We start from the raw sequence: 22,764 nt of genomic DNA on the forward strand, positions 1-22,764 counted from the left end.
TGAAAAGAAGGGTTTTGAATGTAATATATTAACAATTCTTTTGTTCTGTAATAAATTCATATATTAACCATTTTTGTTTAAACATCTATATATTAATGTACATTTTATATTGCCAAATAAAGTTTTTTCAGACTTCCCATTGAAAATTATAAATATTATCAAAGTATGAAGCAGTATAAATTATAAATTAAACACTAGTCACACATTCTACAAAAACAACTAGAAACTGCTACAGACAGCATTTATTAAAACAAAAAGTCACTGTCTACAATGACAAAAGTCATTGGGCAGTTTTTGTTTGGATACTCAGTGCTAGCGTATCCCTCTCTTTATGCCCATCTTGCGCTCATATCGAAACTTGCGGATGGTACTGTTTATTGCGCCAACGCAAACCTTCCAGTCGCTTCCATCTTCCTCCAGCTTCATCCAGGGAAAACGCTCCAACAGGTGCTCTGGAGAAGATTGGGAACATAGTATTAGTCCTTATTTAAAATAAGTCTTTTCCACCGGTGGGTATCCAGTTTGCTACCATTTTAAAAAAGCAGCCAACTACATTTGATAAAAAATTTCACCTCGGAGCGCAGAGATCTTGTTGTGGTCGAGAGCTTGAATGCCGCGCCGGACCCCACCATACACGTTACTGCGTACCAGCACGTCCTCTGGGAAAATAAACTTAATGAGGTATCGAGCGATGAGCTCAGGACGTGTTCGCAGATGTGCTGCGGATAAGGCAAACTCAGGAACCTTCACATCCCGATGAGGGGGGCCAAGATACACTGAAAAACAAGGAATAAGACATCAGTAAATACAGTTTCAGGACGGATCCAAAGTAGTAGGGTTAAATATTTACAACATATTTGCAATTATTTTGTCGATGATATATGAACGCTAACAGGGGTTAACAAACTCAGTCCTGTAGAGTTGAACTCCAACTTGCCTCAACACACCTGCCTGGAAGTTTCTAGTATGCCTAGTAAGATCTTGATTAGCTGATACGAGTGTTTAATTGGGGTTGGAGCTAAATTCTACAGGAGACCAACTGTCTCCCTAAAATTAAATAACATTAATTTCAGTTTTGCTTCATATTTACCCATTCATTTTACTAAAGAACAGGGATGTAACAATATCAAAATATCACGATACAATAATGTCACGATATGAAGTATCACAGTACCACAATACAATATTTATTGCCATATTTAAAAAAATAAATAAGTTAAATTCTTCTATCTAATGCACTCTGAGAGTTCAAAATTAAGAGCTCCAACTCATGTTCATAACTAAGAAAACTTAAGTGAGTTGCTTGTATGTAGGAACTCCTTTTTTTTAGTTGTGATACACTGTCTCAGTCTACTGTAAATTACATTCACACTGGTGTTTTAGAAGTCAAACAAAATAAAATATAATAATAGTAATAACAAAAACAGTAATAGCGATATATTGTAAAACAATTGCACTGTAAAATAGTAGGTATATTATTTTTGCTTTACACTACAGTAGGGAAATTGCAATACTTCTTTCCTAAGTTGTACAACTGAAAGAGATACTTTTGAATTTGGACTGCAATAACATTATAACCCATTTAAACCGTTACCCATTTAGTTGTCACTAATTCATACTGCACTTTTAAGCTTTTATTTTGACTCAAATGGCAGTAGAGCTTTTATTTAGGGCTATTCGATTCAGAAAATTTTGGAATCGAGTTCGATTCTGAATCCCAATGGGATTCAATTCCAAGAATCGATTCCTCACTTTTGTTTTGGATTCTTTTTTGATTCTATTTTAGATTGGAGGAACCGAATTTCGCCATGACTGTAGGATATAAAAGTCTTAGAATGTAACCTTTTCTTAATATGAAGCTTTGTTTTTAAAAATTGACACATTTCTGTATTTACATTATTTTTATCTGCATTGCCCATGAAATTAGTCATAGCCCACAGCTCAGCAGTGTACATGCTTCTATTGCACTGTAAAAAATAAAAAACACAGTTTGTTGAGTCAGCTTAAAATAATGTGTTACCCTGCTGCCTTAAAATTTTAAGTTCAGTCAACTAAAATGTTTATTCAACTTGAAATGTTAAGTTGTACTAAGTAACAACTTATATATTTGTGTTTGCTAAACTTAACAGATGGGTAAGTAACCCAGCTGCCTTAAAATTTTAAGTTGATTCAACTCAAATATCTAAGTTGTCACTTAGTATAATTTAACATTTCAAGTTGAATAAACTTTTTTGGAGTTGACTGAACTTAAAATTTTAAGGCAGCCAGGTTACAAATTATTTTAAGTTGATTCAACAAATTGTTTTTTACAGTGTGCATGAATGAAACAAGACGTGTATAGTTCAGCTGAATGATGTACTTCAACCGTACTTCAACCGTATGCGTTGCACACAATTAACAAACTGTACATTGAAACAAAATAACTAGAACATTAACAACAACATTGATATAAGAGCTTGTGGTTTATCTGTCAGTCAGACGTGCTCTCGGCCATTTATCTGTGCTCTCTGTGCTTTCTTTCATTATCATAGGCTTATAGAAAGGTTAAAAATAGCATTTTATATAAATTGATGGAAATAGGATCATGACCCTCGATCACGTCATGATCTACTCTGTTGTGCAGCGCTAATGTGGACTATATGAGCCAGTTCCACCGTAAAATAACTTCTGAATCATTTTTTAATTGGTTCATTAATACGATCTATCCGAAAGAACCCTTTCGTGGAAACGAATCAGACTTCTAATCTACAAGCGAGCAAGAAGCAAATTAATAAGTGCTTAACGGAAGGCTGCATCCTCATGTTTTCAGTACTGACTCTTTATTCAGATTATTTTTGTGAATTGATGTTCAGCGACATTTGATGACAGCAGCCGAGATATGCAGCCTTTGTATGATGCAGCCATTCATTTGAGGTGCCCATATATAAGGTTTGTTGAACTGAAAACGGCTCTGAATGGGGAGTCGACTCCCCCTGACGGAATCGAGTGTCGATTCCCAAAGCTTCAGATTCGAGGAATCAATTCTTTTTGGAATCGATTCCCAGCCTTACTTTTATTTTGATGGAAACTCCAGCTTCAGTGAAAATGTGAAAACGTAATCATTGATGCTGTCTACATTGGATGTGGTGCAGTGCGAAACGATAATCCCTGACAGTAAACTGCTACTGCATTCCATTTATGTTGTGCTCACACAAAGTTCAAATGATTTGCAACGGTTGCTTTGTCGCGTCCAGTGTAGACACGATATTGTGCTTTCTGTTTTAGTTCGTTTGACAGATACTGTGCCAAAGCATAATGGCCCAAAACAGTTTAAAGACTTTTTATGTAAGAATAGGAAGCTTAAATATATTTTAAAAACTTTTTGCCCAGAAGACTTATCGTTTAATATCGTCATGTGATTATGGTAATATCAAGACAACGATAATTGCGATACCTTGATATTGGCAATACCGTTACATCCCTACTAAAGTCCATCATTAATGTATTAATGTCATTGTAAAATATCTATTGGCAAACATGCAATTTTATTTTTTAAAAAGAGGTCAATCAAGCAAATTTGTGACTTTTTGACCTCATTCACAGAAGTGATATTTCAGTCGGTACTGACCGCTGTTGGATTCCCAGTCAGTGGGCGTGTCAATATCTTCTGTGATGTGGCTTATCAGCATTTCCGGCTGTTTCTGCTCCGTGTCGCTGTCAGACAGTTCAACATCAATCTCTGCAGCTGCTGTACATGTAACAGCTGTAGGTACTGATTCTGTTGTGTTCTCAAGTCTTGCCTTTTCCTTCACCTTCAGCTATAAATAAAACATAATGTGTTAACTTTTGCTTACAAAAAGACTGTTACAAGAAAAATCTTGAATGACTTATGGTATTTGATAACATTAACTATGCTTTTTAACATTTTTAAAGGGGTCATCGGAAGTTGATATGATTCTTTAGGGTCTTAATTAAAAGTCTGTAACATGCTTTGGTTAAAATTTCTTAATGGTAGTGTAAATGTAGGGTATCAGAGCAAATCAGACAAACTGAAGATCCGATCAGAACATTTGGTTGAAACCAAAGAGCCAAATTCCACAAAGAGGCCCAGGCTAACCAGACCACGTCATAAATCTGTCCAGGATACCCTGGCGCCAGCCAGCCTGAACTAAGTCTAACCAACCAACTTACTCACAGCTTTGAACAACTTGCAACATTAAAACAAAAGAACACAATTATTGATAATCCCAACTTACAAGGGAGATTGTCAATTTTGGGGCAAGAAACCCAAGACCACTGGTCAAAGATACAGCACATCAGGACCATCACATGAGGAAACTTTGTTGGGTGGTGCTCCCCCACCCAAGACAAGAACCAGACTGAAATTCCTTCAGAATTCTTTCGTTCCTCAGAAGGTGCCCTTAGTTCACAGAATGACAGAGAGACTGTCCTTTTTACCTAAATATGCACAAAAATTATGCTTAAAAGGACTTATAAATGAACATCAGACCATTGCATAACTCCCTACTATGTATGTTACCCACACATTTGTCTATTATGTTCTAATCACTCGTTGTATATGTCCTTTTCATAACTATTCAATAGCTTAAGGGTTTATATTCGTGTTTGGTATGTATGAGTTTGAAAATTTATGCTTTGAACATTTCCACCGATCAATTCTTTGTCAAATGCATTGTATTCATGTTATAAAAATCATAGCCAAATTATACTCTGCAAGAGTGGGAAAATTCTGACCATGTGACTGATAAGATAACATGCTGATATATGTTTTGGGAGGAAAAACATATATCATATAACAACTTCTAATTGGTCAAGACACCATTTTGGCACACCAGCCACTCCTTTAAAACATGAGGAGGCCTTCACATTTCCTTCTTTTACTTTAATCATTTTCCTTTCCGTTGAGAGCTTCGTGTTCTAAGTTAAGTTTTGCCGCTAAGCTGTGTCTCCGACTTCATGCCCAGCTCAAGATTTTACCAGCGTACACGCCTCCATCCTCCAGCCAACGGCCAAGACATCACTTCGAACGACCACGAACTTCCAGCCAATCAGCAACCTTGGGAAGCCCCCTTTCTGCAAGGACGTCATCAAAGTGAACGCAAGTACAAACCTCCAGATTCAGCTGAACTGGTGCATTTGATATAAAGTTTAATAACCTCATTGAGAAACTCAACGCGGGGGTTAATTAAATGATTGATGGTTGTTCAGGTCTAAGCAATTGCATATATTGCTATAAGCTTGGGATTTTATATTTTCACTCTTCTAAACTCATTCTTTCCTCATTTTCTCTCTTTCTGCAACTTCTATGAATGTGTGAATGCGCGCCTAAGTGTTAGATTAGTTTATATGTCTTAGGTTTATCCAATAAATTCTTATTCATATTGAAAAGAGAAGTATCTTGTGTTTTGTGCTTATAAATTAATGTCTTAAACTGCCGACCTTGTTACCATGCTAATAAATAGTGTTTTCACTATATTTTGGATATTAGTATCCAATACAGAGTTGATGTTATATGGCTCACTCAGTGAATCACTGGCCGATTCATTGATCCGCTGTAAAACGGAGATTCTGTTCAATCTTAAATGATTCCCTTTGAGCTAAATTGACCTGTAATCCCTTACATAAATAACACCTTTTTTACCTTGCCAAAATAAGCTCTGCAAAAATCATCCTGTTCTAGTCGAGGTTGCTTTAAATGTTAATGAGCTCTGCTCGCCCCGCCCCTCTCTTCTCTCTGTGGAGGGACGAGCCTGTTTACTTTAGCCGCGTTTAACCGCTAAACTTGCTAACTAGTACATTATTAGGAAAGGCGATCGCAAAGATTCACAAAAAAAACCCTTATACTCACTTCTGCTGTAGGTGAAGCTGGATCACGAATCATTTGCGCGAACATAGATGCATTTATGTAGATCGGGAGGCGCATTCCCTTCACAAACAAACGTAATCCACTGCATCTTCAGCGGCTCAGATGTCGGGAGTAAATGACGACCACTATGTTCATTATTACATCCAGCAACACAACACCTCAATCGCTCAATCTGAGATATTCTTGTCTAACTTACATCCCTGCTCTGGCATCAAAACAATGGAGGTCGGACTGTTTACAGCTGATCTGAGGTAAGACGCTCATGTTAATCATCTATCGTGGGAGCGGCCTCTGTGGGGATATTATTTTTACAGATTAATTAAAAACCACTGCATGGATTTTTATCATTATAGGGTAGATTTGTACATACACTGCCAACACACATTAATGTTCAAACAACATGTAAAAGTGAACTTTGCATCTGATGACCCCTTTAAATTAAAATGTGTATTAGGGAAAATAAATCTTAATTAAAGGAGAAGTTCACTTCCAGAACAAATATTTACAGATAATGTACTCACTTCCTTGTCATCCAAGATTTTCATGTCTTTCTTTCTTCTGTCGTAAAGAAATTATCGTGGACTTCTATGCTGTACCAAGTTTGAACTTCCAAAATGCGGCTTCAACTATCCTAAATGTGGTTGTAAATGATCCCAGCTGAGGAAGAAGGGTCTTATCTAGTGAAACGATTGGTTATTTGGTTATAAAAATAGTAAAATTTATATACTTTTTAATGTCATACGCTCGTCTTGTCTTCCTCTCCCTGAACTGTTTTTTCCGGTTCATGACAGTTGAGGTATGTTGAAAAACTCCCATCTCATGTTCTCCCTAAACTTCAAAATCGCCCTATATCGCTGTTTTACCTTTTTTGTTGAGGGTGCTTGATCTTCTTTGCATGTTCACTTTGCAAACACTGTGTCGGTACTTCTGCAGTGACGTAGGATGATTTTGAAATGATTTTTGAAGTTGAGGGAGAAAATACGATTGGAGTTTTTTGACATACCCTAACTGTCTTGAGTCAGAATACACAGAGTTCAGGGAGAGAAAGGCAAGACGAGCATTTGAGATTAAAAAGTATTTAAAATGCATTTTTCTAACTAAAATAAGACCCTTCTTCCTCGCCTGGGATCGTTTACAACTGCATTTGGGATCGTTTGAAGCCGCATTTAAACTGCATTTTGGAAGTTCAAACCCGGGGCACCATATCAGTCCATCATATGGAGAAACATGCTGAAATGTTTTCCTCAAAAAAACAGTTTACGACTGAAGAAAAAAAGACGTGAACATCTTGGATGACAAGGGGGTGAGTACATTATCTGTAAATTTTTGTTCTGGAAGTGGACTTCTCCTTTAATATGAGATGATACTATACTGAGCTCATACAGAAATGAGAAACATTTAGTTTTAGGGTGTTTCCTAAAAATGTTAAAAGTTTCTAAAAAAAAAAAGTTTTATGTATTTTGACAAAATGACCCCTGTTCAAATGTATCTGAGAAAATGACAAAAACCACTGTATTATTCATGGCAGACCAGTAGTTGGCGATATCACCTTCTAAAGAAACACTACATGCCTGTGCACATGCATACATATCCACCTTTTTCTTTCCGTAATGGGTTCAGCCATTTGAAAATGGTATGGGTCTGGCTTCTGGTCACATCTGCGTCCAGCTATTTTTAGCTGTACAAATCAGCTCACTTTGCTGCTTGATATTGAAAATTGGTGTGTCTTACCATGATATGTTAATGTATTATCTTAAATATGAACACACTGGACTGTAGAATCAGTTTTATCGTTTACTGCACGTCGTTATTTCCCTATAGTGGATAATGAATTGGAAGTCTCACCTATAGACTGACTTCTGCGTTGAAGAAAAAGGTGGATAGACTGAACATGTAATATGCAGCTCATGACACGACCTTTTTCACAAATTCACATTTTTTGTAGTTTACAGAGACAATAACTGTATTGTTTTCAAAGGCACTTTGAAACATGTTTGCATTTTCAGCCCACCCTGTGTTCTGTAAACACCCTCTTTGATGAACAGTGTATCACACACTGCTGTCACACTGAAATGCAAGGTACCACCAACACTTTTACTTCATAGACAACACTTCTACTTGAAAAAACAATAATTAATGATAGTTAAATATAACTGTGGCTGACAATTAACTTTGCATTGCAACAAGGTGCAAATAACCATATTTGCCAATGTAGTGGAAGTGCTGCAGTTGTCAAATGGTTTTAATAAAAAAAAGTTGACTGAGTGGTTCTGATATTGGTGAAAAGTTATCTGATGTTGTGACAAACCATTTTTACTGACATTGCATAAGTGTTACTTTTATTCTCACCTTCCGTGTCTTGTCCATGAACCGATAGTAGCGGGCCGTTGAGTTGATTACAGATAGACACATTTTCCAGTCTTTGCCTTTCTCCCGAAGGTCAAATTTTGGATATCTTTTTACTGCCCACTCTGTGGAGATCCACACATTGTTAAAACTAGTGACTTAATTGTTAAGATGTACGTGTCTTAAATTAGAAAATCAAAAATCACTGGCACAGAAGTTAATTACCCTAGTAAAAAATAAATATACTAAAATGTATTTAATATCCATTTATTTCATGCTAAGTTTACTACAAATACGTTTACATATTATGTACAGTACTTAATAAAAATACCCTGCAATTGTACTCTTAGTATACTAAACTGGTATATTTAAAGTCTGCTAAATTGGAACAACTAGTTTTGTGCTTAATGCAGTTTAATTGTGCAGAAGCAGTGCTGAAATCCACCTAAAGATACACTTAAGTATATTTGATTGTACTAAAGTGGAACTATTGCAAGGGTTTCTACAGGTTTTATAAATTGGGTAAATTGAAGACATTAAGACCTTTTTAAGACCAACTATAGAAAATTTAAGGGGAAAAAATATCGAAGGGAAAACAATACAGCAATATGTTCTCTAAGTATAGTTTGAATTTTACTTTCACTTTCAAATTAGCAGAAATTCAAATTGTTTGTTTTTAGCTTGTTTCAGTTGTCCCTCTTTTCCTCGCTTTCCTTCGGTAAAAGCGCTGTACACATTTTACTTTCACTTTCAAATTAGCGGCAATTCGGCATCAAGCAGTTGTTTGTTTTTAGTTCGTTTGAGGTTTTCCTCTTTTCTTTACTTCGGTTTTAAGTAGCTTGTAAAAGCATTGTGCACGTTTTACTTTCACTTTTAAATTAGCGCCTTTAAAGTGACGTAACAAATTTTTATTAACAAAACGGATAAAATTACACCATGTTATATGCCTGATAGGGGTGTAACGGTACACAGATGTCACAGTTGGATACATACCTTGGTTTGAGGGTCGCGGTTCAGTACGATTTGGGTGCAACAGAAAAAAAAAAAATTCTACTATGCTAGGTTTCTTTTCATTTATTTTAAACAGACAGTAGTATAAATTACATTTTTTTCCATGCACCTATATGAGAAAATACTATACTAATATTATATAAAATTAATATCATATATAGGTTATAAAATCTGCAGTACATGTATACATACAAGGAATAAATACTTGAAGTATATTTCATTTAGTTAACTGATAGACAAGGGGAAAAAAAAATATGTAATGTAGCCTGTATTTGCTGAGTTTCAGTTCAGTTTTGTGACAGAAAGGAAACTCAAATAGCAGAAAGCGACATTCTATTTGTTTTTTGTTTAAGTTGATTTTGCTGTTATGAGGAAAGCTGAAGTAATCGCGCCGGCGCACACAAACACAAAACATATCAGTTCCAGGCTTCTAGCATTGCTAACTTGACAGCGCAGTTGGTACTTTTATCAAAATAAAACACAGTTAACCAGACATCAGCGCACCCACCTCACTGTGTCACGGTATTTGCTGTTCGTCTGCCGGTGGTTATCAAGCAGAGTTGCATTACTGCGGCGCCCCCTTCTGGATTGAGGGTGAATTGCCTGTATTCGTTGTAAGGCCTCATGAACCGAACCGAGACGTCTTAGACGGTTCAGTGCGAATACATGTATCGTTACACCCCTAATGCCCCTAATATAAAATAATAACTTGCACAAGGTTTAAATAGGTATACAAAACTGAAAATCAGTAAACCCTGTGTAACCAAATTAATAAGTAACGTTTATTAGCAAAACAAATAAGAAAGCTTGGAAGCACGGCATACACCTTGATGTAATGTATGTTTAAAAAAAAAAAAGTTTAAATAAATAGAAATCAGCAAAAACTGTGGAACCAAATAAATATGAAACTTCCACTATCATCTTAGATAAATGGCAAAGTCGACAGGCTTTTCAAAATCCCAAATAATTTTAAAACAGGCGCTTTTGCTTTTCGTTTTGAAACTCTTCTGCCATAGTCTTGTCTTTCTCAGCTCTCTCTTCTTGTTAGTCAGCTTGACTCACTCTCTTCAGGTGATAAATGAAATGTGATCTGTGATGCGGCTGTCCTTCGGCACACTGCATTGAGCAGCTGCGTTCAGTTTTAATTGCATTGTCTGTTCTCTAACTGAACTAAATGATTTTTACTACTATAAAAAAATCAAAATGACAATTTTTTTTCCGGGTGACTGACAGACGAAGCAGCACATACTGACATCTACCACGTATTGTTTAATGAATATTGAGTCACCTAAGCCATGTAGCACAGAAATTATGCTTTCGCTTCACTTCAAAATAACACATGAGGAAACAATCCCCTTATGAAAATTAAAGCCATGATCATATGAATTTAAGACTTGCTGTTGTGATTTAAGTTTTTTTTAAGGCCTTAATTCACGGAAACCCTGGCAAGTATACTTCAGGTACACTTTAAGTCAAAGTACAAAGATCATACAATCCTCATCAATCGTGGCAATAAAACACATTTTAGGCTTAATATTAAGAAATGTGCTTTGTGCACAAGTAGTACTCCAAATAATGTTTAATTACAATTTTTATATCAGTAAGTCTCAAGCGATATGTCAGTAAATATGTTAATAGACTTTATCTATACTTAGTATAAAATAAATGCATTTTAAATAAATTACTTTTTACTAGGGTAAATAGCTTATTTCAAAAATGTCTCAGCAAAAGTCAATTCATGAGAAAAGCTTAATGTTTGTTAAATGTATCATTTTTTTATGTGTAGAAACAACAAGAATATAGATCATACAAAGAAAGATCCATTTCTCAAATACTCATCCAGCTCACCTCTGATGGCATTGATCTTGTTTGGGTCGAGTCTCTTTAGGCGTCTCTTTGTGTTTCCAGTGGTGCTGCTTTGAGAGAGTTCCTCCGCTGTGAAGATGTTTCTTGACAGGTACCGCACGGCCGCACTGGGTCGTGCCATTTTACCAGCCCTCTGTAGGATACAGTTTGAAAGGAACACCTTCCTGTCAGAGCTGCCCAGACAACCTACAGAAGCAGGAACAAATGTCAGCATTAATATAAAATATTGCTGCATTGATAATTGTTCTGGCATGAAATCGTTCTCTATAAATTGAGTGAAGCTTGGTCTTACAGTACCAGTTCACCCGAAAAGAAAAAGTAGCTGAAAATGTACTCACCCTCAGGCCATCCAAGATGTAGGTTAAATGTAGCATTACATCACTTGCTCACCAATGGATCCTCTGTAGTGAATGGGTGCCGTCAGAATGAGAGTCCAAACAGCTGATAAAAACATCACAATAATCCACACCACTCCAGTCCATCAGTTAACATCTTGTGAAGTGAAAAGCTGTGTGTTTCTAAGAAACAAATCCATTAAGACTTTTTAACTTCAAACTGTTGTTTCTGGCTAAATACAAGTCCTTCATCAATAATATTGCTTCCTTCTGTAAAAATGTCATCTTGTCTGAATCAGGAGAGAAATATGCACAGATCAAGCATTGTTTGCAAGCAAAAACTAGACTAAAACCGTTCTAGACAAACATGTGAGTGGATTTTGATGTGAGAGGGAAAACAGATGAGGAACTTTTCACTTGAGGAAATGTTATTATGAATTATGGACTCATATTTTGTCCAGACGCAATGGTTTGAAGTTAAAACACCTTAATGATGGATTAGTTTCTTACGAACACACAGCTTTTCACTTCTCAAGATGTTAATTGATGGACTGGAGTGGTGCGGATTACTTGTGTGTTATTGTGATGTTTTTTATCAGCTGTTTGGACTCTCATTCTGACGGCACCCATTCACTGCAGAGGATCCATTGGTGAGCAAGTAAAGGAATGCTAAATTTCTCTAAATTGTTCTGATGAAGAAACAAACTCATCTACATCTTAAATAGCCTTAATTTTTCAACAAATTGTAATTTTTGTGTGAACTATTTATTTAAATTTAAATATATAGTTTAGGATGTAATGCAATTGTTCTTCCCAAGTAAATTTCTCTTGTTTTGAGGATGTTTAGATATTTAACTGTAATAGTATTCTCTTACTGGTCTTCAGCAGATCTGCAGATGAAGCTGCGTCACTGATCTCTGAGCTTACTTCAGCTGGTCTCTTCGCTCTCTCAAGATGCTGCATTAGACTCATTTTATTCCTGCTGAAAGACTCTTGTGTTGTGTGGCTTGGCACTGTGGCCTTAACCGAGATGTGGGACTGGCTCTGGATAACAAGTCGAGGAGGGCTGGGCACCTCTGGTCCGGGGGAGAGCGTGGGAGGTTTCCTGCTCTCCACAGATGGAAGAGGAGATGTAGAGGAAATATGAACGAGGTGGGGCATAGACGCCTCAGAACTGATGAAGCTTTCAGACTTGCCCTGGCAGCTCTCTCTGTAGCTGGATGACAAATATGTCCTCTAAAATGAGAGGAAGTAAGTAAAGAAGTTAATTTATGGTAAAAATTGTATATGAGTGTTAATATACATACAGAGAAATCTCCATCAAATGTAACTGTCAATCGTAAACAAAATATACTCATTATTCACATTGTAATATATCAGTGGTGTATAAATAAAATGTGTTATTTTTACCTGAGAGTGGACAGCTGGATTCTGATGACTGGTCTGGATGCTTGCTACTTTTGCCTGGAGCATCTCAAACTTCTCGTCAAGTTTAAGAATAGCTCCATATGTAACCTGAACAAAGACACATGACTGTAAATCTCATACTGAGTTTCAATGCAAAAAAAATTTACATTTTAAATGTTTAACAAGAACAATATTTATCTATCTATCCATCTATACACACACATACATGTACATTGTTTATATAGATATGTTCAATATCAATATTTGTATCTGTAGTAATAAATAAATGAATAAATAAATTTTAAAAAATAATAAAAAAGCAGAATTGACCGATCACTAAGCTCCACCCTCCTTGATTACTGTTACTCATTACAGAACATCTTAAAGGAGTAAGCAATTTTAGTAAAAATGTGCTCATATAAGCTGTATAAAACTGCCAATTTAAAGTTGCACAAACTGTTAGGATACTGTTGTGATGTGGGTCGGAATTAATAGTGAATTTTATGTGCTGTATTTAAAAAAAACACTTGAGAAACTCTTCCTGAAGGGATAGTTATAGGGATTACTATAAACATATGAAAATTCTGTCATCTGTCACCCTCCGCTTGTTCCAAATCTGAAAAAGTTTCAGAAAGAATATATTTTGAGGAATGTTAGCCAAATACATGATGGTATCCACTGACTTCTATTGTATTTTTTTCCCATACAATGTGAGTCAATGGCTACTGTAAGCTTTTTGGTTACCATCATTATTCAAAATGTCTTCTTTTGTGTTTAAAGGGGTAGTTCACCCAAAAATGAAAATCCTGTCACTAATTTCTCACCCTCATGTCGTTCCAAATCCGTAAGATCTTCGTTAATTTTCAGAACACAAATTAAGATATTTTTGATGAAATCCGAGAGCTCTCTGACCCTGTATAGACACCAACGCAACTGACACGTTCAAGGCCCAGAAAAGTAGTAAGGACATCAGATCAGTGGTTTAACCGTAATTTTACGTAGCTACAAAAAAACTTTTTGTGTGCAAAAAAAAAACAAAAAACATCTCAAGGATTTGGAGCGACATGAGGATGAATAATTAATGACAGTTTTTTCATTTTTAAGTGAACTATCACTTTAATGTGGCTACAACACACAAAGATTCCTAAAATAGGATTGGTCAGTATTGATTTAAAGGCGGGGCTTAGTGAAGGATCTACTGCCTCATCAGTACCTGACAGTATGCAAGAATCTCTCCCAGAGTTCTTTGCAAATCAGCTCCGTATATCTCAGTTGAAATGACACTCTCTGCCTTCATGCACAACAACAAAAACAACATCATTTTCAAAAAAATGGTCAAAAATAGAAACCAAGATATTATGGCAACATACTGAAGCCAATATATGTTTATGAAGAGCCATCACCTCGTGTGAATCATGTGGTATTTCATGTGTAACTTCATTAATAAGAACTTCATCATTCGCCTCAGACATCTAGGAGAAAATAAACAGAATTTACCATTTTATGGTGTCAAATATCAAGATATTCTTGCCACTTATTAGACAACAAAAAGACTTGTATAAAGAAAACACGCAATTTGTTAGGAAAAAAAGACTACTAAACATATAAATTGTGTTTGTTTTCATATGTAAATATATTTGATGATCCAAACTGCCACAGATGGTTTACTTACCATCCTGAGCAGCCCTGTTGTATTCCTCTCCACTAAGTATGAAAGTGTACTGTGTGATACTCTACCATACTGTCACTGAGGGGACTGGGGCCTCTGGATCTCATCATGCTGTCATTGTCCATGCTCTCTGTGCTGTCCTCTTCTGCCTCAGACTTCAAACCGCACAAAACACTCCTCTCCAAGTTAACTAGAGGCAGAAACAGTGGATACGAGTGGATTATTTTACTTTGATAAAGCTGTACTTACAATTACACAATCTGACGTATAAAGCGTAGGTTTGACTTCTATTGATTTTTACCACTGTGAGTCATCTGAACATATACTTATTTATAAATTGAGATTAGTAAAAAAAAATTTGAAAGAAAATAATAATTTTACTCAGCATACATGCATTAATTATTATTATTTTTTTTTTTTTTATATGTATATACACTTTATTTCGTTTTTAATACAACATTTGTTTTTCCAGAGCCATGGTCCAAAAGGAAAACAATAGTACGGCATACTTGTTACAAGTAAATATCTCTGATGCACAAAATAAAGAAATTCCAATTAGTTCACAGTAACAACATCACCAGAGGGGGGAGCAAAAAAATAAAAAATAAATAAATACAATAACAGGATAATAATATTTAGGTAAATAAATGTAAAAGTTACCAAGGTATAATGCAGTATAGAAACCAAACGTAAATAAGCAAAATTATCACATTTCTAGGTGATCGAATACAGGCTTCCATATTTTCCAAAATACATCTAGTTTATCATTGTTAATAAATCGTAACTTCTTAATATGATGCATACATTTAATTGATCTAAAGTGACAGTAAAGACATTTATGCTACAAAGATTTCAAATATATTCTGCTATTCTGAACTTTTGATTCAAAGTATTTAAAACAAAATGTTTTACAGTTTCTACATAAATATGAAGTGCAACTGTTTTCATATTTAGTGTTAAGTACTTCAGTGTTTCTTAAGCAGCAAGTCAGCATATTAGAATGATTTCTAATAGATCATGTGACACTGAAGACTGGAGTAATGATGCTAAAAATTCAGCTTTGCATCACAGGAATAAATTACATTTAATTTTAAAATGTACAATAGAAAACAGCTATTTAAAATGGTAACATTTCATAATATTGCTATTTTGACTGTATGCTTGATCCAATCCGGTGCACATAAGAGATATCTGAGCATAAGAGACGTCTTACTGGCCACACAATTTTGAAAGGTAGTGTAAATTGTGAATTTAATGTGACTTAAACTGTTGTACAATCTTGTTATAAATGAAGTACCTGAATTGTGGTAGTATTGTGTTATTATTTCCAGTACATTTTAGTACCTTGTTACTTTTATACAGTAAGTTTAGTAGTATATTATTTTTGAAGTACATTGGAGTACAATGGTAACTCCATGCAATACTAATTACCATGTACCATGATATTAACATGGCATTCAGTGTCATAGTAATAAAAAATAACCTCTGATACTATCATTTTACTATGGTACCATTACAGAACGCCACTGTTAATACAACAGACGTGATTTTACATGTGTACATAGTTTCTCTTTTAGTACAATGTTAATGCAATTTGCAAGTGGTATTTTGTGTTAAAGACAGACAATACAAAGCGTTCCAAACGTTAAAACCGCTGACATTTGTTACTTTCGTTCTCTCTTGATCGTTCACTTCGCATCAAATGAGGAACGGTGTGATGAATAAACGCACAGCGAGTATGAAGCTACTTCTGACTTAAAACGCGAGGAAAACATTATAAAGAAAAAATAAGCCAAAAAGCATCATTTTGATGTATTATTTTGAGCCAGTATGGTGTAAAGCGTTTAATGTGTATCATAAAGAGATGCACTTGTACCGTGTACAGACATGCTCGGTCCGCCGCTGTCACTCGCGTAGTGTTTATTGTAATTTACGATTGTTGTTGATATTGGAACGGTTTGGCTGTTGTTATTGTATGGGATTTTTAGATTAGATTCAAACCACGCCCGTTCTGCACTGTCATTCCTCTCTGCGCATGTGTGAACGCAGCTTGGCGTTCAGTTTACAAAGCGTTCCTGACGCGGCTCCTGACAAACAGCTAGGAGCTGTAGTAGCGGGTACAGTGGCGATGGGCGGCGCTTTTAGGTGCCCTGGCGTTTTCTGATACACTGCGTATTTCGGTGAAATGACTGTTTAGCTTTATCAGTGTGCTTATTCAGGTACAAACGAGCTTCTAAACCGTGGCTCAAATCATTAAAACGCTGCGAGCGGCGTAGTCACGTGTTATCTGTTACTTTTCTCAGCGCTAGGGCAGATGAGGCAATCACATCACCACAACACCAAAAATCACCCTGATACTGTCACTCAGTGGAGGATTCGCTTTGCCGAAGCACTGAGCTCTGCCTCGCTACAGCTTTTCATCTGATCTGCAACAGTTATCTAAACAACAAGGACTTGGAAAGAAGGTGTTGATATTTTTACAGCGTTTACGCTTTGTTAAATTTGTTTTCTTTTTGTTTCAATTTATTTTGACTGTAATTATGCTTTGTTTGCCAACTGGTTTACGCTGTATTTTACTGTATAGGTTATAGGCTAAATTATTTAGCTAATTTATATTATGAACCAATCACAATAGATCATTCAGAAATCTTTCTAATGTGCTTTTTTTTTTAGATTTTTTTTTTTTTTTTAAGAACTGCATTTATTTGAATTTTGCATAATATTATGTCTTTACTGTCACTTTTGATTCATTTATTTGTTGAACAAAGTATTGATTTATTTGAAGAAAAAAACATTGCAACACAACTTTTGAACATATAACGTTACAAATTTTAATCAGCACAAAAATGTTTCTTGAGCAGCACATCGGCATGAATGATTTCTGAAGGATCATGTGACACTGAAGACTGGAGTAATCATGCTGAAAATTCAGCTTTGCATCACAATAATAAATTAGATTTTAATATATATTCACATAGAAAAAAAGTTATTTTAAATTGCAATAATATTTCACATTTAACTCTGTTTACTAACTGATTTTCATCAAATAAATGCAGCATTGGTGAGCATAAAATGCTTCTTTAAAATAAAATTATTCCAAATATTTTGTGAGTGTGTGTTGGAAAATTTTTCTTTTCTTTTCTTTTTTTTTTTCTTTTTCATATACTCTGATTTTTTTGCCTACTGTCATCAAAGTAGGGCTTGTGTACTAATTATCCAGTGTTTTGGTAAGATTAAAGGACAATATTGATTATAATCTATTAATCATTGTACTGATGTTCTTTTTATTTATTTATTTATTTATTTTGAAATCCTGAAGGTCATTTTTATGTGTAAAGAAGATCTGTGCTTCTTAACTGTGGTACAGTCCTGCTTTGAATGTTCTTCTGTAATTGGCCTTTCACCAGATAACAGAGAGACGGCTAAAGCGTAAGTCTGATAATAGTGTCTTTTTGGCTGCATCCACACTCAGAGAAGCAGGAGAGGGTGACGGATGGCAGTCACCGGTGGAGAGTGTGGAACTGGTGTGTTTGGGAGGGTATGTGTTTGGAAGCAGGAACGTGACATTGTCTATTAGCTGCTGTGTTAGATAAATACACAGCTGCTGTTCCACTGGCTTGATGCGGCTGTCAGAAACACTGCAAACACAGCAAGAAAATGTAAGCGTATTTTCTTAAGAGCTGTTTATGGTTGGCATATTTTAAAAAGCCAATTTAGGCTTGACAAACAGCATACTAGTGATGGGAAAAATGAAGCATTTCAAAACATTGAATCAATGGAACCGAATCTTTTGCTAAATGACTCATTGGTTTGAAGCGCTCAAAACGCCACATGCTGGTCAAAACTGTAAATGCAACCTAAACTCACAGCAAACATGCATAAAAACACCTTTTACCAACCAACTGCAAATGTTTTATTGAAAGTGATCTATTAAATACAATTTACAAATAATCTAATACCATTAAATATTAACTTTCTGTATAAAATGTTGTTTAATTACATTTTGGGGCCAATAAGAGACTACTTCAACTCTTACAAATCTCCCTTTTTATTATGTAAATGTATAGAACTGATCTGAAACCAGAAAAAAAAAAAAAAAACATAGACACTAGCTCATGAGATTGACCGATATGTTTTGACACTGGCATGCCTAGTTTAAATCACAAGACTTTGACAGTTTGACAGCTGCTCTGAATCACTCAACCAACAAATGATTCACAAAAGTTTGCAATTGCTTTATACTTTCCCTGAAGCAATGCTTGAAAAGCGTTCATCACTGTAATATGCATACACAAATACTCACTGAAAGATGCAAGGTCCGAAAACTTCAGACAAGTGCTTTGAAGTCATGTGGTTGACATGACTTTGAGCAGCTACACGTGACAGGAAGTGAATAAGCAAGCACAGGGCATTGAAGATTTCGGGTTCAAAACTGTTTAGGACTGTCTTTGCGTGCTTGAGGTCCAAAACTTTCCCTTTGGTTTCTGTATGATGGAGTATCAAAACAGATTTGATCAGATTTGCTTCAGAGTTTTGGAGGTGTAGGCAGGAACCTTCATAACAGAAAGGTTCTGGAGTGTGAACGTACTTGTATAGACTCTCAGGAACCGTGTGGCATTCCAGCATGGGATGAGTCCGTAAGGCAGTTCTCTCAGGAAGAGAATCAGCAGAGAGGCCACAGCATGGGCATCACTGCTGCGAAAACACTGAAATTCACCACGATTCAGACTTTTCTTCAACTCGTTGCGCCGTGCCTCTGATCTACTGGCATGGAATAATTCACTCTGATGGAGACCTAAACACAAACACACACACATGCAAATGACACATATTATCCCAACATATACACTCTTAAAAATAAAGGTGCTTTAAAAGGTTCTTCAAGCGATGCCATAGAAGAACCATTTTTGGTTCCACAAGGAACCATTCAGTCAAAGGTTCTTTAAAGAACCATCTCTTTCTTACCTTTTTGTAATCTGAAGAACCTTCTTTCGCCACAAAGAACCTTTTGTGTAACAGAAAGGTTCTTTAGATGTTAAAGGTTCTTTATGGAACCATTTAAACAAAAAAGGTGTTTCTATGACTTCGCGAAGCACCCTTATTTTTAAGAGTGTATTTGACAATTCAAGTAACAACTCAAGAAGAACACTTTCAAAAATACTTGTTCTCCTCTTACCATATTGATCTAGAAACTCCACCATCTGTAGGAGCACCACAGGAACGCCCTGTCGCATTTGTCCTCGTCTCCTCAGAAACTCAAGGGAGATGCCAAATACGCGCTTGGGTGATGACATAGAGTAGTATGCTAGAGCATAGTAGTCTGAATCTTCACTTTCAGTCTGCAAAGAAGGGAGAGTAGTTAAGACTTAGAGAAAACAGGAGGTTCAGAATGGGATACAAAAAGCAATAAGGTGAATCTCAGACAAAAATAAACCTATAATCACTTTCATATTTCACCCTGAAAACAAAAGAAATACAGTAAGAAGTATTTTGGACTGATTTTTGTGTCTGTAAAAGTTATTCTCAGTACTTTTTGTTTTCACGTGAATATAATGCTAAAATGTTCTATGTCTATTTACATACACTAAGTGCAAACAGCCTGCCTTGTTGGCAGAGGCTATTTACACTAACTCCGCCCATGAATGCGTGATTGGGGTAGTCGACACTACAAAAGATGCATACTCTAATGGTGCAGTTGGTTAACGCATGTGCTGTAGTCTTTTCGATGCGATCGACATCGACACCTTTTGGCGAACTTTTTTTCTCCATTTTAAAATCTTATATCATATCAGAAAGTCATTTAGTTTCAATAAAAACGAAGGAAATAAAAAGTTGGTTAGGGTTAGGGTAGGTGTAAGGAGAGCTTTATTGTCCCGAAAAGGTGGCATCCATTTAATAATTTGAATTAAAATAATTTACACTCAATACGTTATTACTGCATACTGTTTAATAATGTACTACAATACTGAGGTGCAGATAATTGCCTCTATTTGCAATAAGTATAATAAATAGCAGAAAATCCTGTTATTTTAACACAGTGTAAATAAAATCTATAGCTATTTGCACTTAGTGTAAATATAACCTATTGCTATTTGGACGTACTGTAAATAGCATCTATCACAAAGAAAATATACTATTTTCACTTAGTGTAAATAGCCTCTATCGCTATTTAGACTTAGTACAAACAGCCGCTGCCATATTTAAATTGTAAGGTATTTATAGATCAGTTGTAATATTTGTTATCATGTCATATAATGTCTGTATAGGAAAAATGTGCATATGTGCATTACTGTGATGAGTATCCAACAGATCCTAAAATAGACAAAACACAGTTTCTTTCATTTTTAAGGTGAAATATGACCTGGATATTTCTTTCTGAAACTCAGTTGTCCAGTGAATGTTTGGTGATTTAGGTCAGGTGATGTACTTACCCAGCAGCACAATGACATTAGTTTGCACATTATTCCCATAACTTTGTTGTTATTAAGAGACAAAACTGTTCAGAGTACTCAAGATACAGTGCACTAGCTGAAATATGGCTAAGTGTGTCTGAATGTGCAAGCAGTATTCATTGTGACATCATGGAATGTGCAGGTGTTCATGACAGTATGATGGAATGTGAATCCAGCGGTTTCTATGCATAGAGAACCACACAGATATGTATATATGGTCAAAACAAAAATTATTCAGACACCAGATATAATTTTTGAGATTTTTTTACTAGTGGGTGCAGGACACTATAGTTCATTTATGTAAGTGAGGATAGCAAAATAAAGTAACATAGTATACCCAAAAATTCTGTGGACTACCAGTAAAACTGCTAAAAATTTGGAACCAGAAGTTATTCAGAAACTTTGACCTGACCATGTTTTGCTTAAGTGTTTTTTTTTCTTTAATTGCTAATGCCACAGACTGAACAAGATTAAACATTGTTTGGAAATTAGTTGACCTGAACTGGTATTATCTAATTGTGTACTTAAATTTAACAGCTGACAGCTATTCAACCTAATTCATTAAATACCTTTCTATCAAAGTTATCTGACATTAGTAAGATGAATTTGTTCTGAATCAGTTTAGCTTTGAGTTCTCTGAAAATATGTAATTTTGGAATCAGTTTTCTTAACAACAGCATTTTAAACTGTGATATATACTTTAAACAGTTATAAAATGGACTGTAGGTTATTAGGTCTGTAGGTTAGTGAGATCTTTTATAGGTTTCAGTCCAGTAATATTAAAGGGGTCATTGGATGCCCATTTTCCACAAGCAGTGAAACAATATTTAGAAAGGCAATTTGCAAAGAAAAACCCTTATACTCACTTCTGACGTAGGTGAAGCTGCATGACGAATGATTCGCGTGAACATGCGTTTATGTAGATTGCCAGGCACATTTCCTTCTAAAGCGAAAGTAGCGTTAATCCTCTGTGTCTTCAGCAGCTCAGATGTCGGGAGTAAATGATGACTGCAATGATCATTATTACATCCAACAATAGAACACCTCAGTCACTCAATCGGAGACATTCTTGTCTTTCCCTGCACCGGAGTCAAAACAATGGCGGTCGGAGTCAAACTGTTCACAGCCCAGTCAGGGCGGGTCTAAGGTAAGACGGTCATGTCAATCAACTATCGTGGGAGCGGCCTTTGTTGGTGTGATGTCACACGTGCATCCAATGACCCCTTTAAAAGATTTACTTCATAAAAATAACTCTATGTTAATGAATTTCAAATGTAAGTGTATGTACATATCTCGCGTGTAATCCAAATGTAATCCAAATGTAAAATTACATGTATTGATTTTTGTGTGTGTGTGTGTTTTTGAAGGAGTCACACCGACAGAGGCCGCTCCCACGATAGTTGATTGACATGAGTGTCTTACCTCAGACCAGCTGTAACAGTCCGGTTGTAACCTCCATTGTTTCGATGCCGGAGCAGGGATGTAAGTTAGACAAGAACATCTCAGATTGAGCGATTGAGGTGTTGTGTTGCTGGATGTAATAATGAACATAGTGGTCATCATTTACTCCCGACATCTGAGCCGCTGAAGATGCAGTAGATTACGTTTGTTTGTGAAGGGAATGTGCCTCCCGATCTACATAAATGTGTCTATGTTCGCGCAAATCATTCATGATCCAGCTTCACCTACAGCAGAAGGCGGGGCGAGCAGAGCTCATTTATATTTAAAGGAACAATCCCTCAGAATGGGATGATTTTTGCAGAGCTCATTTTGACAAGGTAAAACAGGTGTGGTTTTACACAACCATTGAGA

The 22,764-nt window shown here is 35.8% G+C and overlaps 2 protein-coding genes across 3 annotated transcripts; both read right to left on the minus strand.

Annotated features, from left to right (window-relative positions):
* Positions 1-3: 3 nt before the first annotated feature.
* zgc:113423 (uncharacterized protein LOC569178 homolog) lies at positions 4-17,631 on the minus strand. Of its 2 annotated transcripts, none has more exons than XM_051097144.1 (11): positions 16,377-17,631; positions 14,569-14,690; positions 14,235-14,303; positions 14,045-14,122; positions 12,835-12,939; positions 12,300-12,660; positions 11,072-11,275; positions 8,216-8,337; positions 3,608-3,797; positions 573-776; positions 4-452 (listed from the first exon to the last, which is right to left on the minus strand). In XM_051097144.1, the coding sequence occupies exons 1-11, from the start codon at positions 16,387-16,389 to the stop codon at positions 313-315; spliced, it is 1,608 nt and encodes a 535-aa protein (XP_050953101.1). In that variant the 5' UTR covers positions 16,390-17,631; the 3' UTR covers positions 4-312. The 2 variants fall into 2 exon arrangements, with proteins under 2 accessions (XP_050953101.1, XP_050953102.1); XM_051097145.1 differs by having other exon boundaries at positions 14,504-14,690; positions 16,377-16,398.
* Positions 16,520-21,906, minus strand: LOC127154399 (protein FAM13A). Its single transcript, XM_051095894.1, has 4 exons — positions 21,819-21,906; positions 19,677-19,839; positions 19,089-19,295; positions 16,520-16,668 (listed from the first exon to the last, which is right to left on the minus strand). Exons 1-4 carry the CDS (start codon positions 21,861-21,863, stop codon positions 16,520-16,522), a joined length of 564 nt encoding a protein of 187 aa, XP_050951851.1. The 5' UTR covers positions 21,864-21,906.
* Between the last annotated feature and the right edge of the window lie 858 nt (positions 21,907-22,764).

The sequence above is a fragment of the Labeo rohita genome, chromosome 23 (genome assembly GCF_022985175.1).
Source record: "Labeo rohita strain BAU-BD-2019 chromosome 23, IGBB_LRoh.1.0, whole genome shotgun sequence".
Taxonomy (NCBI): Eukaryota; Metazoa; Chordata; class Actinopteri; order Cypriniformes; family Cyprinidae; genus Labeo; species Labeo rohita.